Source organism: Pholcus phalangioides, unplaced genomic scaffold, assembly GCF_987345545.1.
Source record: "Pholcus phalangioides strain wild (caught in Gottingen) unplaced genomic scaffold, Ppha-v1.0 ptg000007l_1, whole genome shotgun sequence".
Lineage (NCBI taxonomy): Eukaryota > Metazoa > Arthropoda > Arachnida > Araneae > Pholcidae > Pholcus > Pholcus phalangioides.
In genome coordinates this window covers 25,275,034-25,296,582 of record NW_028301600.1, presented here as the reverse complement: position 1 = coordinate 25,296,582, position 21,549 = coordinate 25,275,034, and the positions used below count along the sequence as shown (strand labels likewise).

At 32.9% G+C, this 21,549-nt stretch overlaps 1 protein-coding gene across 9 annotated transcripts in view; it reads left to right on the top strand.

Moving 5' to 3' along the window:
* The window catches only part of LOC149085105 (nucleolysin TIAR-like), an 860,358-nt gene that overhangs the window by 583,763 nt on the left and 255,046 nt on the right, over positions 1-21,549 (top strand). The window contains exon 1 of one of the 9 annotated variants that reach the window (XM_089232910.1): positions 1,131-1,530. The exons of the other annotated variants lie outside the window; for them this stretch is intronic. Within the exon in view, the coding sequence (XP_089089036.1) occupies positions 1,461-1,530 (70 nt within the window). The 5' untranslated portion in view covers positions 1,131-1,460. Of the gene's footprint in view, positions 1-1,130; positions 1,531-21,549 lie in introns of those variants that run through there. 9 annotated transcript variants of the gene reach the window in all.

Here is a 21,549-nt window from a genome sequence, read left to right as displayed (position 1 = left end):
ATGAAGCATGGTGACATAATATTTTGTCCAATAAAAGTGAATTTTTAAAAGTTTATATTTCCCATCAAAAAGCAAGTAAAGAAACTGACTGTTTTCAAGTTATTCTGGACGTGCAATTATTGCCATATATTTAAAAATTCGTATTACCTATAAATATTTAAAGAAAATTAAGTCCAAGTTAGAGAAATTAACGAAAATCTTTCTTGAGGTTTTTAAAATCTCTTATGATACTTTGCAGCAGTTTCTAATGCGTTTATAAAAATGAATATCTTTACTAAGGGAGTTATTATTAAATTTATATTTTATACATACGTATTAAAAATATGTATGTATAAAATATATATTTCTAAATATAAGTAAAAGACAAAACATCACCTTATATAATGAAGAAATTTCAGGTGGGAAACTATCATCTATTGATGTAAACTTGTAAAATGAAAGTCACTGATTTTGTAGTCGTATAGTCGCGTATATTGTAAAATTAATTTTACGTAATCAGTCTCATAACAAAAAAAAACTACAATAATTTCATTCCGTTTCTCCGTTGTTAGAACAAAAACCTAACTTAATGAAATCTCCTTGTATTACATATCTACGATTACTTTGAAAATACACTATTATCGGTAAGCTGAATCTCGACGGAAAACATTTTATCACTTCAATTACTCAGCAAAGAAATGCTAATTGAATTCAGAAAACTGAGCTACGGCGAGTGGATAGATAAACTCCTTGGGTATGAGGATTTATATTCCCCATTCAAGAACAGGAGAAAAACGAATTGTCTTTATGTGAAGAGAGCGTTTTTGTCCGACGCACAGCACTAAAACTCCGCAAAGAGTCGTATCAACTTTTCCAAAAGTTTTGCTTGCTCTTAAGATGTCCGAGACGCGTCGCCCCACGTGACCAATTGTCGAAAGGCGCTCTCTGTGTTCATTTGTGGGTAAGTACCTGCTCGAGTGTGTGTTAGTTTGTGTGTATGCTATCGTGTGTGTGTGTCCGAAGAAGCGCTCTTTTTTTGCTGGCTGTTCTGGAACGGGACTGGTCGCAGCCGCTCTCTGCCGGCGCGTTTCGTCCAATCAGGAAGGAGCTAGGAGCCGCAATCGACGCAACGTCTCTCCTCACAGCGCACATAACGCACAAGCTTTCCACCGCCAAAGCCACGCGTCGCCAGCACAGACAGAGTAGCCTCCAGCTGCCGGAGAAGGCAGAAGTACAAGCCCCGGCGCGCGGCAAATTGTCTTACCTTCTCTCCTCGGCGACAAAAAAAACTCCTATTCTCTGCTAAACCTCTCTCACAGTTTCTTCAGCCTCTAACGCGAATCCCAAGTTATCGTCTCCAAGGCAACGGCTGGCGCTAGATGTCGGACGACCCGTGAACGACAACGCTTTCCAACGTGGCGGGCCCTCCGATTCTTTGGGATCACGTGCTACTGCAGTACGGTCGTCCTGTGCCCCGCGATATGACCACAACGGTCGTCATGCCTCCCCAGTGCAAAACCGAAACCAGGACCGAACCGAAGAAACTAGCAGGTAAGACAGTTATTTTCAAAATTTAGTCTATGATTCGTGATGAGCAAAAATTTTTATCTCCCATTTCTGGCGTAAACAGGTCGAACACCGGTTTATTTGATGAGCACAATATCTCAAGGGTTCTGTTATCTTTCATACTGTCGCTGTTTCTCTCCCCTAACTTTGATTATTTTCATTCTTTACCGTAAAATCCTAATTCATTGACTGTGAAAACGCAATACCTGACTGTTGTGTTTTTTCGATAAAGTTGCCTGACGGTCATTATTGGGACCCAAACTTTTCTAATGTTTCAAGTTGTGCAGATATGTGACACAAGTCCCAAGTTGTCCAGCTATTTTAAACTTCAGACCACACATGATATACGCAGATGCACACAACATTCTCCGGCATGCACCAATTCGTTAGAAATTTTCTAAAGGAATATTTACGAGAGTAGTAGTAGCTACTTGAATCTCTTTCAAGTTTCCCAGTTATTTGATTCACATACCATATTCACCAGCTATTTGAATCTCTCTCAAGTTTTCCAGTTATCTGTATCATTTCCCGAGCTGTCCAGCTAATTTGAACCATGTCCTAAATTGTCCAGATATGAAACCTCATTTCAGCTTCACCGACATATGATACTTCATGTTAGGAAACCAGCTTTACAGGCATCAATGACGTGTCTGTCAAATGTTACTATAATTACATATATAAAATATCTGCTTATTTTTATTCAAATACTTTTATCCCTTTCATATTATTTTCTTAATTCAGCTTTCCGGTGTGATTATGATTATGTGTCAATAATATTTTAATATTAAGTATTCATCACCGAATATGGCAAATACACAAAATACTGTCTAACAATGTGTATTTTTCGTGTATTTGCCTTATTCGTTGGTGACTTCTTAACATTCTTTGGCAAAGTTGATCTACTCTTCCATAATGTTTTAATGTTACTTAGTTTCCTATTGAAAATCTACAAGATGGGATTTCAAATGCTGGTATATTAACAAGGATATATTTGTTTGACGCTATAATCCTGAACGAACACAAAGCATAAAAGTAGCAGAATAACTAAAATTCTTCACTTAATATATAAATTTAAGTATTTCATATTTCGTTCTAAGCCTTTTATAATTGCGAAATAGTCATTGTAAAAATTTTATATCAGTTTGAGAGAGAGAGAGAAAAAAAAAACATTGCTTTCAAATATTCAAGCCAAAAACCATGCACTATGTAAATAAAGATCAGAATCGAAAGATAACAACAACGCGATTTAGAGTTGAAAAAAAGTCAGTAAATAGTAAACTATGACGTTATACTTCATTACTAATCAATGTAGAACAATAAATAACTCCTTTGTATAACAAACTATTTTATGTCACACACATATTCTATATGCATGAACGAAGTTGTGAGGATTTTCTAATAATAAAAAAAAGTTTCCAATGATATAAACAAATATGATTGGGAACTTAAATCACTCGAAACTTTATTGAATTACCTTTTATTTTTAGTTCTAATTTATTCAAAATATACACATACCTTAATTTTTCCTCAAGTGAGTGATATCTATGAAACCTTTCATACAAATAATAAAACTTACATGATGTATGACATGTACTTGAAGTTTTCACTCTAGAAAAAACTATAATAAAAAAAACATGTGTCTCTAAACAATAAGTCTCTGAAATAAATAACTATTCTAGATAATAACTATATAGCTATACTAAATAACTGTTCTATAAATATACTAACTGATAATTCCAAAAGGAGTTGAAAACAAATCGGTAGCAACTATTTATCTATTCATGTATATATATAATTTATATCGTAATACTCTTCTGCTTTTTCACACAAATCAATTTCTAGTATTAGCAACCTGAATTCTCTTATTGTCCTGTAAAATTTGTCATCCCAAACTAAAACTAAAACGTCCCATTCACAAAGTAAGAAGAGTTATAATTGCAAGGTTTTATTTGAATCTTCACGTTATGTGAGAAATCAGAGTTAATTAATAATCAACTTATTTTGCAGACTTACATTTATGGTTAAATTTTAAGTATTCTTTGCAGCCTTTGGATTTTTCGACATGGGATTTTTTTAAAGAGTTGACATCGTTCGTTATTAGTATTGAAATTAAAATACTACAAAAGAAATTAATGTCTTCAAGATCCTTTAAAGATATAAATTTAAATAAAAATACTGTTATCTGAACAAAATGTAATACAAAATTTAAATGCTATTTATTTATAGCATGACAAATTTTGAAGTGTTTTAAACATTAATTTTATGATCACGGAATAATTTTTCGAACGCAACGGGAAATACGTAAAACTTTTTTTGTTTTGATGAAAAAAATGAATTCAGTTTTTCTCCTCTCATAAAAGTTTCTTGCGTGAAAGAAGGAAAAAAAAGGAAACAATAAGAACGAATACACAACTAAATAACACATTAAAACTCTCGTGATATTTCATTTATTTTTTTATTTCAATTTCCGAATAATGCCCCGGCACGTTATTAATTCTTGAATGCGCGTAAACTTCAGGCATGCACAAATGTATTCTCAGCATTCGTTATTTCTTGTTTCTTTTTTGCATATGGATCTATCGAAACACGCAATGTTCAAGTAAATGACGCATCATTCTAATTACTCTTTTTTTTCTCCTGTTTCGTTCCCTTTCTTTCACTGCACAGTATCATCTTTTTTGTTAACGCAATTTAGTAAATTATATTCCACGACATGCATCGCTTCTTAATAAGTTGCTCAATAAATCTGCATTACCTGGTCTTCTTCGCCATTTATTCCCAAGCACCATGCTAAAGAACAGCAGAGATAATTCCTCGATTTCAGGTGGAGTACAAGCACTTTCCTTAATTAAGAAAAGCATAAAAAGAAAAGGAAAAATAAAAGAGAAGACTGAAACATTGTGTGGTGAAGAGAGGAGGCAGAGTATCTAGCTCATTGGGCAAATATCCAGAAAACTGAAACCAGATTATCTGAATACTACGAATCAACCTTTATAAGTTTGTGGGATCTCCTTAACTTAGTCTGGGCAGTCGCCTCCATTTTGCGTAGACAACGTTTCGAAGTCATTTCAAGCGGCATATCCGCATCGCATAGAAATGGGTTATTTCAGCAAAAAGACTGACGAATTTTTGTTTTGATTGTTTTATTTTATTTTTTCTTTTTCTTGTGGTTATTGGTCTGCCATATTTGATCTTGTTTTATTCCTCTCATCCGATGAACAGAACATCTCCAGTTTTATAAGCAAGTATTTTTAATACAATAAGGTTATCGAAAATGATTGTCTTACTTTCTTTAACCTTAATACAACAAAGATAAGAGAGGAGGAAAATAATTCATGAAAGAGATATAATTTATTCTTCTCCTGTCGTTTGATTAAATTATTATTTCTTTCGCTGATCTGAAAGCAAATTATGGTCTTTCTGATGAAAGAAAAATTTCATCTCAAATGATGTAATATGTATAATATACATCTCTTACTTCAATGAAATATAATTATGAATTCCCGAAGTTTTTGTTGGGGGTTAAAATAATCCAAAATAATTGATAACCCGTAATCATTTTGTGTAAGAAAATTAATCTAAAAATTAAACTAATTTCTAAAATCGTGTTTCAACTCTTTGGTAATTTTTGCATAGTTATAATTAAAGATACAGTCCGTGTGGCTAGTGTTTTGAACCCGTTCTCTCAAAATTCAATGGAAAGGATGCGTTCGCGTGTCAAATCCGTTGATACGATGAATAGGATTTTTTCCAGCCCCTCTGGGCAAATAGGGTGTTTCAACTACATATGTATACGCTTTCACAGATGTTCAATAATAGCATTTGTTATAAACAGAGAATCGTGAAAAATATTGTTCGCAGATATCATTCATTCCTTTAGTTTTCATTCACGATATGAGAGAACTATACATATTTGCATAATTCACATCTACCTATTTAAAACGAGATTCCATCGAAACGCATTCAGCAAGCAGAGCGATTTTCAGAGCTGTTTGCTTTGCTCACATAGGTTATAATGCGAATATGAATTGCAAATATCGACATCCATTTTGTTCGGATGCAAATTATTGAAAATAGGGATTTGGTAAATTGTAAATATTTATTCCGAGAAAAATGAGAATTCTTCGTCTTCATATTTCAATACAGCATAAAGATTATTTTTACATTCTCTTCCGCCCCCCCCCCCCTTCTAAAGCTTCTTAACGTCCAGAGATATTGCATTAGGCACTCGCTTGTGATGCGTAAAAGGGTATCCGAATAAAAGAGGCAGAAAAGAGCAAAGTAATTGATTAAAAAAAAAAATGCAGATAAATTCGAAGACAGTTTTGTACAGCTAACGTTAGCAGTCGTATTGCTGAAAAATTATTAAAAGCAACATCCCCATAATTTCTAATCACAATGTTTGTTTATTTGTGGTTACGAAAGAAAGATACGGATTAGTATAAGGTAATCAGATATAGATATTCCTAAAGCAAACAAAATCTCTTAAATATATATACATTTGTCGCATGTGAAAATACTAAATTAAATTAATCAAATTTATAATCTACATTAAACTATGCATATAACCTGAAAGAAAAATCATATAATAAGCCAAAATATTCGTTAAGATAAAACATTTATAAACTTACTGATTTAGAAATATAATATCATGTAATTTCATTTTTTTAAATCTAAAAAGTAGCGAATTGTCAATTCTCAGTGATGGGGGAGTTTTAGAACAGTGTTAAATTTTTTATTCCGTACTTAATTACTGCATTTTGATAACTACTACTTCACCAAACACCGACTCTGGCCATATCGCTATATTGCAATTTACTGCCATTAATGAGATGGGTTGGAAATTAATGTGCTGTCTATCGGTGTGCATTTTGATAACTGAAACCTGAAGTTAATTTAGCCAATAATAGATATATAGTAATAGAAAGCTACAAATTTCGGTCGATACATGAAACATATGTAAAGATCAAATTCTGATCTTATACAAGGGATTGGTAATTCACGTTATTTTTTTTCAAAAAAGTGGAGAAAGAATAATATAAAAGAAATGCTATTTCAGGAAACCTGTGTGACATCTTATATTTATTTTTTGCGTTTCTAGATCCACAAAAAAAATCAGCTTCAGAGAAAAAACATTACTTTGTAAAATACGAAATCGAAACTGCTTTGAGTTTGAAGTCGTATCGAATGCTGAGGTTTCTTTACTGATAAACATTTTGCGGCCCCTTTTCTATACATATATTCAACAAACGTGCATTTCAACTTCAATAAAAGAAAGTGCGATAACAAGTTTTTTTTTCTTTTCCTTCATCTCACTTCGAAACATTTGCAGGACACTAGTTTTACTATACAAGCCTCCGGCATTAAGGTAGTAAAGTGTTTTCACAGAAAAAAAGACTTCTCTTTTATATATTCTCTTTCCGTTTTTATAAAATATAAAATAAAATAAAGAAACCCACACTGAGGATAAAATTGATTTACAACGGACGGGTTTTCTTCACCATAATAATAATAATATCAGATATGCATACAAAAACCATAATCTTAAGCCTGTGCGTACATGTATTTTGAACACGTGTAATACTTTTCTCAACTTAAAATGCAGCATTAAATTTTTGCGGTTGCTTCATGAACAAAGTTGTTTTTTTAAAAACAAGTTAGAGAAACACAATTCCAGATGTTAAACAAAAAAAAAATTCTACTCAAGTCAGCAATATGTCTTATGAATACCAAAGTATTTTGAGTAAAAATAGACATTTTTACTCAAAATACTTATATTACACCTCTTATAAAGAGAACAAGGCAAATCCTGGTGGTAAACATATTTTCATTAATTCATGAGAAAAATGTAGCGCTAATATAAACAATACTATCATCTATCTAAAAAGAGTGTCTTTCTTTTGATTAATCACTATCACGATTAACCATCTATATGGTTTACTCTCATAAAAACGTATTTAATTAAAAAATATGGATGCTAATGGCTACTATTATAATATATATATATATATATATTTTAATTGAAGCAATGCATCAGCTCAACAGTTTTATTAATTAGAGTGGATTTTTAATTTGATAAAATAGTTAATAAATAATGATAAAATATACAGTTTCCTTGATTTTATATGTTATTAATAAACACATAAAATTTTGGTTAACGAAGTTGAATAGAATTTCTGAATTTTATTTGACTTGAATTTTATTTCTGATTTTCTCAATTTTGTGTGATTTTATAAATCTCTGAACACGTGAAATTTCATTAACTCTTAAAACAATTACACCAACAAGGAAATACGTCTTGCGAAATAAAAAATATTGCACCTATGTAGTTGTATTTTGTACTGAAATAACACCAAAACATACTTTGTTACTGAAATTCTAAAAAATTGAGAAAAGAAATAGATATAATGGGTTTCTTTTTCCACCATATATTTATCACGTATATTCAAATATACACGAGACCACGTAGAGGGTTAATGATTATATAAAAGTGTTTTTCGAATGCACAAATAATATATAATTGTGCTATTTATAGTCATTTTAAGTAAAAAGAATTAGTCATTAACAATTAAATAAAACTACATTATTAATAATCCGAAATGCCATGTATCTAATGGTGAGAAAAAAATAAAAGGCAATATATATCAGATAGCCGAAAGTAGTTTTTGTAATAAAAGTCTAGTTTTTGTCGAAAACGAAAAATTTCATTAACACATATCATATTTTTAGAGATCCCCAACGTATAACACATAAATTCAGAAGCAGTGTCATTATCACTAGCAACTGACGATTTGCTAAACATTTCCAACACTAGGCGTTGTGCTGCTATTGCGTCATTGAAGGTAGCTCGATGATGCTAGTAGTGTACTGAAAATGAGTTTTTTTTTTTCTTTTTTAGAACAATCACTGCTTTATTCACGCAGAACAATAATTTCTTTCCGCACCAACAGTCTCCTACAGCATGCGGCTCAAGGGAGTCAATGGTCGATCCACGAGGAAATGAAATAGCAAGAAAAATGAGAAATGCTTGCTAATGGTTTCAGTGGGTTTATTACCCAGCTCTCATTTTTTTCCATTATGACTGTCTGTGGATGCGAAACGATTGTGAGACGGTGAGGTATCAGAAGGGCTTTATTCACTCAAAACCACATTTTAGTATTATGGGAATGTTACTTTTCGATTAGAATGCGCAAGAACAAAATACTTTTTTGTAGATATATAACGATGCATAAAGCTTAATTGAACTGATGTTTTTTTCGGCTTTAATAGTATTAAATCATTTCGAATATCACTTTCTTTTATTTCTATAACAATAATAATATAATAATTCATGGCTCCGTGTTTCAAAACTCCTTATAAGAAATTAGTTTTGATACAGTTGTTAAATGATCTGTACACGAGTGAGATCATACTCTGAAATACGAATTCCATTTCATTGTATTATATGTGTCTATAATAATCAAAGCAGGCGTGTTCTTCTTATAGCGTATGTATAACCTTAACTGCCCATCAGAAAATTATGAAACTTCAGGAATGTCTTTATGAATGGATGGTGAGAACTTTCAAAGCATTTTTAAAAACCCAAAATATCCGTATAGCAGTATTTGGGGCGAAATCCAATATTTGTAAAAGAGTTTCACCAGCAAAGCACGTTCTTGTAAACCAACGTTTTACTGTTTAGCGAGGAAATGAGAATAGGATGACTCTGCTGGAGATATTTAGATACCATGTCATGACAGTTCCTGATGGGTAATAACTTTAGACGGTTCAGAACACGCCATCTTCAATTACAGACACCCTGCACAAATACACTTCTAAACCAAATGCTGAAGCTGAATTATCTTCAGTATTGAAAGAAATGAATGTACTCCTAAATAGGAATAATGTATTAAATTTAGCGATAGCATGAGATTAGATAATAATTACATACTTAAGCACCGAGTTGGCTTGGAACATGGGTGAAAATTAATTTGAGAGTAAAATTTTGATTTTAAAATACTGATTCCATTAGGAAATATAATTAAAAAGAAATCAATAAGCTTATTAGGTAAGGACAAAATAATGAGTTTAGCCATTATTAATCTCATCAGTCAAATAAATTCGATGACTATTGAACTGACAGCATTTTGTTTCACATTTCTATACTAGATCATTCAGATCATAATCCGTTCAAATGATAACTGAGAGAGAATTTTATTCTTAACATCTTAATAAAGTATTTTTGAAATCCTATAACATTCAGAACTGTTTGTTTATTTTTATGGTGGAACTGTGACAGCAATATCTTTTGCTTTATACATTGAACTGATACGTGAAAATCAAGAAGCTGTAGAAGAATTATTCACATTTGTATAATTTTCTCCCGTACTCTATTTTTTCATTCAATACGCATTTTTTCATGATTCGTAAACGAAATGAAAAAAAATGAGAGGGAAAAAAAATAACTATGGTGCAAAAAAAGTGATGTTTTACCAACTTTTCTTGCCTAATGCACTTTTAAAGCAGGTTAGGGAGGAAACTCTTCCTTTCATCTCCACGTAACAAAGTTAAATTCTTTTTGCCCGTGGTCTCATCAAATCATAATCAGTGCTGTTTTTCTAATGACTCTGAGCGTCCTTCATTCATAAGTTCCTTCCATTTCTCACTTATGCGTTTCTGTTTCTACTGTTTTAATCTAGAACTAATTGCTTTCCTTCTGTACATCCGATAAAAAAAAACAACAAAAGTGGAGAAAAAAAAATTGATGAAATAAACAAAAAAAATAAGAGGAGTTTTTACTGAAGTTTTCTAAGAAGTAGCGGTATTTCTTACTATTTTTTTTTCATGCTTCAAAATTCACAGGCTTTTAATTTCCATTTGGAATGCAGTTTTCTTTTGAGAGTTATTTTCAACAGAATCTTCATTATGTAAAAGAACTGCTAAGTTATTCACTGTGTATATGTTTTTTTTTCCTATCCTTTTTTTTAAATAATTATTCACGGCTAATTAAACTCGGGCACACAAATTTCATCAACTATATAAATGCTTCTCATTTGTTAGCCTCTGGTCAGAATAGGATGTTTTTGAAAGATTTTTCTCCCAAAGGTCTTTATGCTAGAATAGCCGGTTACGCGTAATAATTCCCTCCATGTAATTTGCTATGCTCTCTATAAATATTCGGCATTAATCCTTTTCAAATTATAATAATTTTACGTAATTAAACACAAATTTTTTTTTCCTCATTCAAGAATATTTATGGAAGTAATTTTTATTTCATAATGGATATGCTTATCGGATGAAAAGCTATGAATATTGAATATGATAATTAGCATACACGCATAATGATGTATATCGGACTAAATTTTTCATTACGAATTTTTATTGGATTTTTTTTTTCCGTATAGAAAGTTTATATTTAAAAAAATGAGGCAATGGGGTAAGCAGATGCATATTTAGACATCGTAAACTTGCATAAGTTTCGTCTTGGAATTTTTATCTCAAACTAGGTTGAAACATTTTGTTTCTACGTCGCATTCTGCATTCCCAGCAGCGTGTCGAAAGCAATTCTTTTCTTATTCCCCGAACTCTACTTCAATTTTGCACAGGCTTTAGCATCCGAAAGTGTTGCCATGAATTCACACTCCACTCATCGCTACGCGCCATTCCCTACTGCTTTCGATTTTTTTTTTTTTTTTTTTTTTTTGTTCTTTTTTTCTCTCACGGATATCCACAGTTTTGATACATTTTGGGGCCCGATTCATACACGTGTCGCGATAAACAGAACCTGAATCAATTTGGAACAGGCTTCGCCTTCCACCTTGGTGTTGAGGAAGGTCCAAAAAGGGATTTCAAACCTGTTTCCTATGTATTGCATTGCTCTTACTCGCTTAGTTGTTCTCATAACTTCCAGGCTCACTCGTTGAAGTTAGAAAATCGCCCTTAAATCGTCAACCAGTATTTCTCCTCCGCTCACGATATCTAATTTCACTGGCTGTTGTTTCTTCCCATTGAAATGCGAAGAGAGATTCGACTTTCCATTTTCTCACTTATTTCCTTTTTCTTTTTCTTCTTATTCTAAAGGATTCTTTTCAGGGCTTATTTTCTTTCATCTTATCGAATGTCTTCAGTATTTCTGAGAAAAATGGTATATTTAGAAATGAAATATTTGGCCATCAGGAACAGTACCGCATGTTGAGATGCTATTTTCCATGAAGAGAAAATACCTCATTGGAATTTCTCTTTTCATGGACATCTTCAGCAGAACAATGATATGGAAGAATTTAAAGAAAATCATGCATTGTTCATATTTCGGCAGTTCGATTAAATATATAGATTATCGCTATTAATTCCAGAATGAAATCAAATTGCATTTTTATAGCATGATGTGAATTTGCCTTTCTCTTTCTAATTAGTTCCTAATCTATAATTGTTTCGAAATTCAAAAAATTAACGAAGATTTGCAATTGTGAATGCTCCATTTCTGAATTTAGTGTATTTTAAACGGCACAGATCACAAGAAGAAAAGCGTGGATTGCTTTATTTACCAATATTCAACCACAATTTACCTGTTTTTATCTATACCACATCAAAACTATATCACCTGTATATTAATGAATATGATAGGATATATATACATCATGCTCCTTCTTTGGTCATTGTTCAATGAATATATCTCTTTTCCAAAACTTTAATCCCTTATACTAACAGATGAATATTTGTGTTGCGAATGGTAAATTTCTAAAAGAACATATACGTCATTATTAACGTATTAGCATAGTTAATATTAAACAATATACAAATACAAGGTCACAACAGGCAAAATGCCCAACGAGATGGCTGAGAAAAAGATCCTCATAACAAGTATGGATATCATATATTATTAAAATACAGCAACCCAATTAAAAATGTAATCACAAAAATTTTGAACAAAACATATATATATATGCCCATAAAAATGTATTTATGGTTGTCTTATTCTAAGTATGGATAGCTCCTTCTATTCACCCCCAACATGTTTATCGTATTTTTTTAAACGTGTCAATTGTGTTAGAATTTACTACCTCCGCGGGTAAGCTATTCTATTTATTAACAGTCATATTAGAGAAAACCCAGCGACACCATAACGTCGCATTGTCCCTTACCAATCGATACTAGTGTCCCCGTGTAAAAGCAGTTGATTGACGGCGAATTAATAAATCATGGTCCATCCTATCCATACCATTGAAAATTTTGAACGCTTCGATCATATCTTCCCGACATCTGCGTTCATCCAATGTAAACATATTCAAAACATGAAGTCTCTCTTCATAACTCAAGCTGCATGTGCCAACGAGGACACGCGTAGCTCTTCTCTTCACCCCCTTCAACCAAGTCTATGTCCCTCCGTAGGTATGGTCTCCAAAACCTTACAGCATACTCGAGGAGGATATGATATACAGGCGGTCCCAAATTCTTTGTACAGCCAATATCTCTGTAACCGTTGACTTGGTGGTCTACACATAAGAAAATGAATGAATTAACTTTCCCTACAGTGCCAATGTGCTCAAAAACCCAATTAGAAAGTTATCGTTCTCTCTCTCCTGATGCCAACAAAAACATTTTTATGTTTCTAAGTGCAATACACACTGAGATATTCGAATTTCGAAAAACGAAGGAAAGTTGGCAAAAACAGCGTTAAATGCGAGTAAAACGGTTTTCCCGCATTTAATTCCCCCCCCCCCCCTTTTCCCTGTGCTTCAAATTCGGATATCTCAGTCTAAACATTACGTTGTCATAAGCAGAAAGTAGAAAATTAATCTCGTAAAACGTGTTAAAAATGCGAGAACCATTGAATTGGATAATGAAGTTCACTTCTCACAGTTTATCTGAAAGTTTGATTTACTGATTACATAAGTATCTTCTTTACAGAATACATTTCGCTCATAAATCGAGTGTATTACTTCAATGCTTAACGATGAAATGAATTAGTGTTTTCATGTAATCATATAATGGGTTATTTAAGGGATACTAAAATGTGCTCGTGTCTGATTCTCAACGCGTAAAGTGATTAAAGTAACAGTCGGAGGTTGATTGCAGCAGTGCAACAAAGCTATCATAAATGTATTTTTGATCATGCTGTGTTGAAAGTGTTCAAAGGTAATAATGAAGACATTAAATTACCTTCGTTTGTAATTAAGATTGTTGGTTTCTCTATACTGATTTTTTTACTTCTGAACGTTCGATTATTTCTCTTCAAAAGGTGAGACCCTCCCCACCCGTAACTGAATCCGAAAATTTATGGTTTAAATGATTCTACTCGTCCACATCTGCTCATCACGTGATTTGCAATACAGTGCTCATATATCAAGTTTTATATTTATAGCAAGTTACTTGACATTTTTTTTTTGTGTTTCCGTTACTGTTTAAAGTAAAACAACACAAGTTTCTTTTAGTCAAGTGTGATTAGTTGATAGAGGGCATCTATAAATTAGGGATAAATACAAGATTATAAATATAATATTATAAATAATTAATAAAAATGCATTTAAGGGGTATAAGTGCTAGATTTTGGTTTTCATGCTTCGTTATAGGAAAATCCACTAACTTTAAGGAACACATAAAATTTTTCTATTCACTTAGAAATTCAATTTTTTTTCTCAAATTCAGTGGATATTTTTATAGAATTTAAGCAGAGCTTTTAGGACTTCAATTGTTGGTTATTTATTTATTTGTTGAATTGCAACTTCAACAACTTGCAACTTTTTCAAAAATCACCAAAACTTTTTCTCATATTTTGTGTCATAAAATTACTTTAAATCATTTTGAAAAGAAACCCTCTCGTTAAAAAATGAAACGTTTCGGTGCTGAGAGACATACAGTTTCAAGACATTTGAACAAGTGGTGTTTCTGAAAAAAAATTATCCCTAATCTGACGAGAAAACATGGTTTTGAGAAAAGAGTATTTTAATGAGTATAACTTTGTTAAAATTCAGTATTCATTAGAAATATTCAGCCTTTCCTGTAGATATAGAAGTTAGCAGTAACAACTATTTAAAATCAGAACGTGAATACCGAGTGTAATAATCAATATCCATGGAAAATCGCAATTATAGCTTGACGAGCATAATAATCTTAGGATAAACATATAATGCATTTTATTTATAGAGAGGAATCGAGGAATCAGAATGACATTTTCATTCGGTAAAGGTCGATGGTATTTCTACATATGTATACAGAGGAACCTCGTTCATACGACTATCACATTTATACGACGTTTGACGACGTTGGTTCCTATACATTTTATTGTTAACACATATATTCATTTCAACATTAAAATGCATATGCGTTACTATAAAAGTGATACACCGATTGGTTGTGCATAATTCCCAAATAAAGTTGGAAAATCTGATAAACATGGAAGAAATTATAACCTTTGTTCTCTTCATGAAATCGATTAATTATTTTTACCCGTACAATACACATATTTTGTTATGAAAATTAAATTAAAATATGTGTGAAAAAGATAAAACAGTCATAACAACATTATCAATCTTGTAATGTTGGCTTTCTTCACACTTTCAGCAAACAAAACCAACATTATCATTTGAATTCATCATCCTGGACCATAATAAAGTTCAGTTAATTAAATAACTAATTGATGATTTATCATACTTACTAGGACGAGCTTGGGGTTAAGCATAATCTTAATCGAAAATGATCAATTCTCGGTTTGTGACCAAAAATTAATAAATTTGAATTTTGGGAAAAAATTTAGAGTTTATCTGTTTTTACTGTCCGTAATGAAGAGTGTCCGCTAGCGGAGAGTGAAATACAGTGGAACCTCGCTACAACAGTACTCGATATAACGATAAATCCCTCTACAATGGTATTTTTTGGAATCTTGTTTGAAATTGCCTATAGTCTAATGTTAAACTCCTCTCGATACAACGATAGCCTTTACTACGATAAATCATTTTACAACGCAAATTTTTATATTTCACTCGCTATCACCCTCAATATATTCCTCGTCAGCCTGTGTTCTTTCGAGGATGATTAATAACGTGTATTTTGCACTATCTACCCTCCGAAAGTGTTGATAGATTTGCCGTGAAGTTTTTTTATGTAGTACACAAAAGTATTGTAAAGGAAGCTACGTTCCAGGGTGAACTAATCAACAGAATTTTATCCATCAACTAATCAATTAGAATTGTTTCTTGAACTTGAACTACTAGACAGATACCCACGTTAATATTCCTTACAGAGCCTCTAACGTAAAGGATATCTGTTGGAAAAGGACACAGAATTGTTTGCTGCCGATTAAATGCTTATAAATGCATCTTATGGCGGTACTAACAACGCAAATTCAGAAAGAGATACCAACATCCATAAGTTTGCAGGCGCTCGATGATAATGAAATAATAAATAATACCTCTCGATATAACGATAATTTCCCTACACCAATATTTTTTCTTGGTACACAGAGTATCGTTGCATTGAGGTTTCACTATACATTAAAGTCCTATTCCACAAGTCTGGGGATCAGAAAAGTTTCCATTTAATGGGAGATGTCCGTTAATGCGGAGTGTCCGTTAGAGAGGAGGTCAGACTGTATTTCAGAAAATAAAACATATGGATACACCATAATCAAAAAAAGATAACTAAGCAAAATAAGAAACGGGAGAAAAATTCTCTTATAGATATTCATGACCATTAAGAGTTTTGAAAAGACATTGCGTATTAGGCTAGGTGTATGTCTCGGTATACATATCCTCCGCGTGAAGAGCGCATTTGTGGCGTAGGTAGGATCTCGAGGTCTAACAGAAAACAGAGAGTGATGCTTCTTCATATTCGCATGCAGGGTTTCGAACGTGGAGAGGGAACAAAAGGCCTCGCACCGCAAAAAGATCGAAAGGAGGTTCCTCCTGGAAGCACAACGCGAAATATTTGTCATCACTAGTGCCCGCGAGGGTGCGATATTTCTCTGGCTCTAAATTGAATTGGGATACTCTTTCGGAGGCGTCGTAATTTAAGCTGACTTAAAGGAATTCAGTCGACGGAATGTGGAGTGGGGAATGATACGCGAATAGGCAGAAAGAAATTCCTCTCGAAAGGAATAAAGGCGACTCACACACAAAATATGCCTCCCGGATGCGAATGTAAGCTTTCGACAATACTTTGCTGTTTAAAGTCCCCCCTTCCTGGACATACGCACACATACATATATGTATACATATACACTCTCACACGCACATGTGTGTGTATGTCTGTATATATATATATATATATATATATATATATATATATATATATATCTATCCATGTATGTATATATACATTACTTACACTGTGCTTTTGTTGCTGAAATCTAACAGACCGAAATTTCATACTGAACGTGATGTCTTTTCAAGATGTAACATTCTATTGGCAGGTATAAATGTGAATTTAAATGATGGTGTTAGGGTGACATATACGAGGTTCAATTGCATTTCTTTAGTATGCAAGACATTTCATGTAAGAATATTACGAAGTGTTGCTTATACTGAAAATCTTTAGAATTTCTTTAAAAAGGGAGATCATTTTCAACATTCTAGAACAGGAACTGTAAAGACTGTATTTTAACGTGTGTAAAGAACCCCTTCCCCACCCCTGATTTTTTGGGCTTAAAATTTAGAGGAAAAAATTCATCAGTAATATTTTTTTATTTTAAGACCGGGATTACATAATAAAATTTTGATAAAACTTATTTTATAAAGCTTGAAAAATGCAACCAATACGCGCATCAGTTACATTCGAGCGAATGTAACCAATAGGGTTATGAGTTGTTTTTATTAAGTATAATCCCGGTCCAACCCTAAAAGCGGTAGAACAGAATCACTAAACCCCTTATAAAGTACCATTTCTTTTTTTTTTTTTAATTGTGTTTTTTTTTTCGATTTTCAACGCGTGCAAATTAAAGGGGATAGGGAAAAGTGATTCCATTGAAAAATAAACTTCACAAATTTTCTGGGCTTGCCCCGCTTAAAGGATTAGAAATAAAGGAAAGTTATTTTTTATTCTCATCATAGAAATCATGATATTTCTCATCACGCTCATCTGATGCATTGCAATCAGCTACTTCAGATAGTTCATTATCACCATCGGAGTCACTCTCATCGTAAATTGCATCATTCTCCGTAGCACCCATGTCGCTGCTTATGCTGCACTTTCTAAAAGTCCTTTACAATCACTTCTTTCTTCGCACCATTCCAAGACTTCTTCACCCAACTGCAAACTTCACTAATTTTTGGCCTCCTTTCTGTTGGTGTTAGGTTGGAGTCAACATCTTACATACATTTGCTCCATTGCTCCGTCATTAGTACCTTGAAGGGTTTTGATACTGACGTCCAGAGGTTGAAGTTCGCTTGTTGAAGAAACCAGGAAGAACTGCTAATGGGGTTTCTGATTTTTTTGCAACTTCTGTATTTCATCTGTCAAGTGTACCCCTTAAACTGATCTAGAACCAGAATAGCTGGCTTCTTAAAAAGGTTTCCTAGGCCTCTTGGAACACGGCTTCTGATTTTGCAAGTTATGAACATCTTAGTTTCGCGGAATTGTAATTTTTTAATATCTATAAAACTATCTATATATATAAACCCCCTAGTTTTGAGACCAATTTTGTTTTGGAAAAAAAGGGATTTCTTAGACACGTTAAAATACGGTATACATTTTTAAACTATGAAAATGTCAAATTTAGCTTACATTAGTTCTTACAAATTATGTATCTGTAAGGGAAAGAAAACATAAAACCATAGGAAAAAAATACCTTTCATTTATTATACGTTATTCTTTTTCACTTCATCTACTATAACAGTAAAGAAAGAAGATACCCTATGAAATTTTAGTTCTAAAATTATAGCCGACATTTCTCGAAAACCCACGTAAAATCTCATGAAAACGAATCAATAATGACATAAATCCAATTCGAATGAAAGCTTCTAATGCCATTCCATATTAAAACAACGTTCGTCATTTGAATGAAGATCACTTGGATGATTATCACTATTTCCTTTTCTTTATCATTTTCGATGAATAAAAACCACGTAAAATCGCTCTTTGATGATATTTATCAGTATTTGTTATCACATTTTTACTGATATCATAACGTGATCGATATATTTCTACCAGTATTCACTAGTGATTGATTGTTTTTTAGCAACAAAAATTAATCTCATTTATGCAAGTTAAATGTTTTACTTATTCAATAAATAAATATTCATCTTAATTTCAACATAACATAAAACTTGTTTGATTTTATTCACACTTGCTGTATTTTCTTTCATGATTAACGAGTATGCACTGTATGTTTACAGTAGGGTCTCGATAATTCGAGGTTCCGAATAATCCGAAGTGCTTGAAATTTTTCTAAATTTCGTCTCAAACCCCTCTTTTTCTGCATTTTTGCCAAGAATGCATGCGTGCTTTATTCTATTTTGTTTGATTATACTAACGAATGTGCAAGTAGTTTCAGTTTTAAAGGGCTGTGATACATAGGCTGGGGTCTTCATTGAACCCCCCCCCTCCCTCCAGAAATGCATTTTTCACAGACCCCCTTCATTGCAGAGCATGTTCCTCATAAGTTCGGGCCTTGGGCCAATATATATTTTTGGGTCCCTTTATATGTAGTCTCCTTTGAAGCAAAAGCGTACACAGGGAACAGGGGCACGTAGGCTGTTTCTAAAATACAAAAAGCAGCCAATTTTGAAGCCCTGAAAATTCGTGGGCCAGAACACGTGCCACGTTTGAACATGCAAGAAATAAACCCAGCTTTTTTCGTTAATTTATAGTGTAAAAATTATAATAATTGTAATAGCATTCATATTTGACTACCAGGGCTGGAACCCCTGCTATTCTTCCTTTTAAAGAGGCCATGGGTCGTGGCAGCCCTTATCTATAAAGATAGTGGCCATTGAATTCTTTAAAACAGATAAGTTAAGTACAAAAAAGAGGGTCCAAAAGAAGTTCCAAGTTAAGGCAATTGTATTTCATCAAATGATGCTGACAGGGCGCTGGTCCAGTTGCCCAAGGATGGAAAAAAATTCTACTTTCTTAATTTATTGCTATATATATATATTTCCTCATATAATCAATATAGGGAAATCCCCCCCCCCCCTCAAAAAGTTGTTTTATATTATTCTTTCTCGGATAATCCGACTTTTCAGTAATCCGGGGCTGTCTCGGTCCAGTTCACCTCGGATTATCGAGACTATAATGAATATGGAAATGATAGAAATAAGAGTTCTCAGGTGTTTTTTACTTTGATGAAATTCAAGACATAAAACGGAAAAAAATTGTTTCCAATGTTTACTTGTTTTTCCACAAATTACACTGTTTGTTTCATCAAATGAATACGGTTGCATTTTGAAAGAAAATCTATGAATTATTCACTCTGAAAATAACTTCTACATAGTATGTATTCGCATTTGTTCTTGCTTCCTATTTCCAAGAATTACTGTGGAGAATCTGCTGCTATCAGGAACCGAAATTGATATATATGCGAAATACTGAAACTAAAAGAAACAAATTATTGAAACTCGGGAATATCGGCCCTTTGCGGGAACTAAAAGTGACAGGAAACGAACTTACCTCTTTCTCTTACAAATATGCTCCTGTTTTTCGAGAATGTTTCACTGAGGAGAGCAAATCAAATGCAAAATTTTATTGCAAAAGATCAGGGTTTTACCCCAGACTGGAGGAAGAAGAATGTCTCTATGGAAAAGGAATCATCTGGATTGCTCGTTGATTTATACTAATGCTCGCAATCGAAGGCCCCCGGAAAACACATTTCAAGAAATCAGCCTAGAAAATCACTGAAAAAGCTGAAGATAAAGCGATGGCGTTGTTTTGTATGGAAACAAGTTTAGTATTCGAGTTTCTAGAAATCTTGAGGTTGCGGAAAAATATTTGCTATTCTAACCTTGTTTTATTTCATTCGAATTCTAAGAATATCTTGGAAGAATCGAGAAGGAATTTTTTTTTTATGCTGGTGTTTTCTACGTAATATTCTTTCATCGATGCATTTTATGTATTATAGAAAATCTCTCATGCGATGCGATATTTGATTGTACGATGCTTTTGAAATTATCAATTGGATATTTATTTACCTAATATAACCGTAGTCGTCTATTTTTCAAACGCATCTTAAGAATTGTTTATTCCAAATCAGAGAGATCATTATAAATTTCACAAGTACTCTTCTTTACTTCTATTTCATTTGTGCTTGTAATAACACAAAGTCAACATAAGAAAATAAAACTCGCGTAGCCAATTACTTTAGAAATAAAGTTTTTTTAAAAACTTGGATGATGGGGCAAAGCTCTTTGTCATGTATTTTCATCGTCATGGTGTACGCATTTCTCATTGAAATATCGAATTTATAAATGTGTGATATAAGTACACACAAAATCAAAAACTGCCCAGAAAGACATTTTACAATATTTGTTTTTTTTCATTTCGCACGTTGATGAGCACTGGTGCCGCCAAAAGCTAGTCGGTTGCTCATAAAATTTGCTATTAAATCAGAGGCACAGTTCAAAAATATGAGCTAGAGCTGCATAAACATATGTTGGTACTCAACACTGAGTGGTCAAAAATATATGATGTCCTGGAATAATTGTACTACAATCTGTGTATTATGAAGTGTCATGACCTGAGCTCATTTCGTTGAGCTACACCAGGTTTAACAATACTGTGGTCAATAAACTGGAGTCGGCAGCTTTTACTGATCATATTTATGCATCAATGGAAATTTCTTCTATAAAGTTGATGGCATGCTCCAAGATGACAAGGCTGAGAAACATTGATCTATTATATATATATATAGGCATTATACGGACACTGAGGCTGGTCACCACACACATTCAAGTTCACATCTAAGTTTAACCGAGAACCCATAAATCTCTTATTAGAGAGGAATCTGAGAAGTCATTCATTTTTTTCCTTGATCTGCCGAGGATTTTAGTGTGACACTATGATGCAAATTAGGCTAGAAATAAGTGTTCAGATATTGCA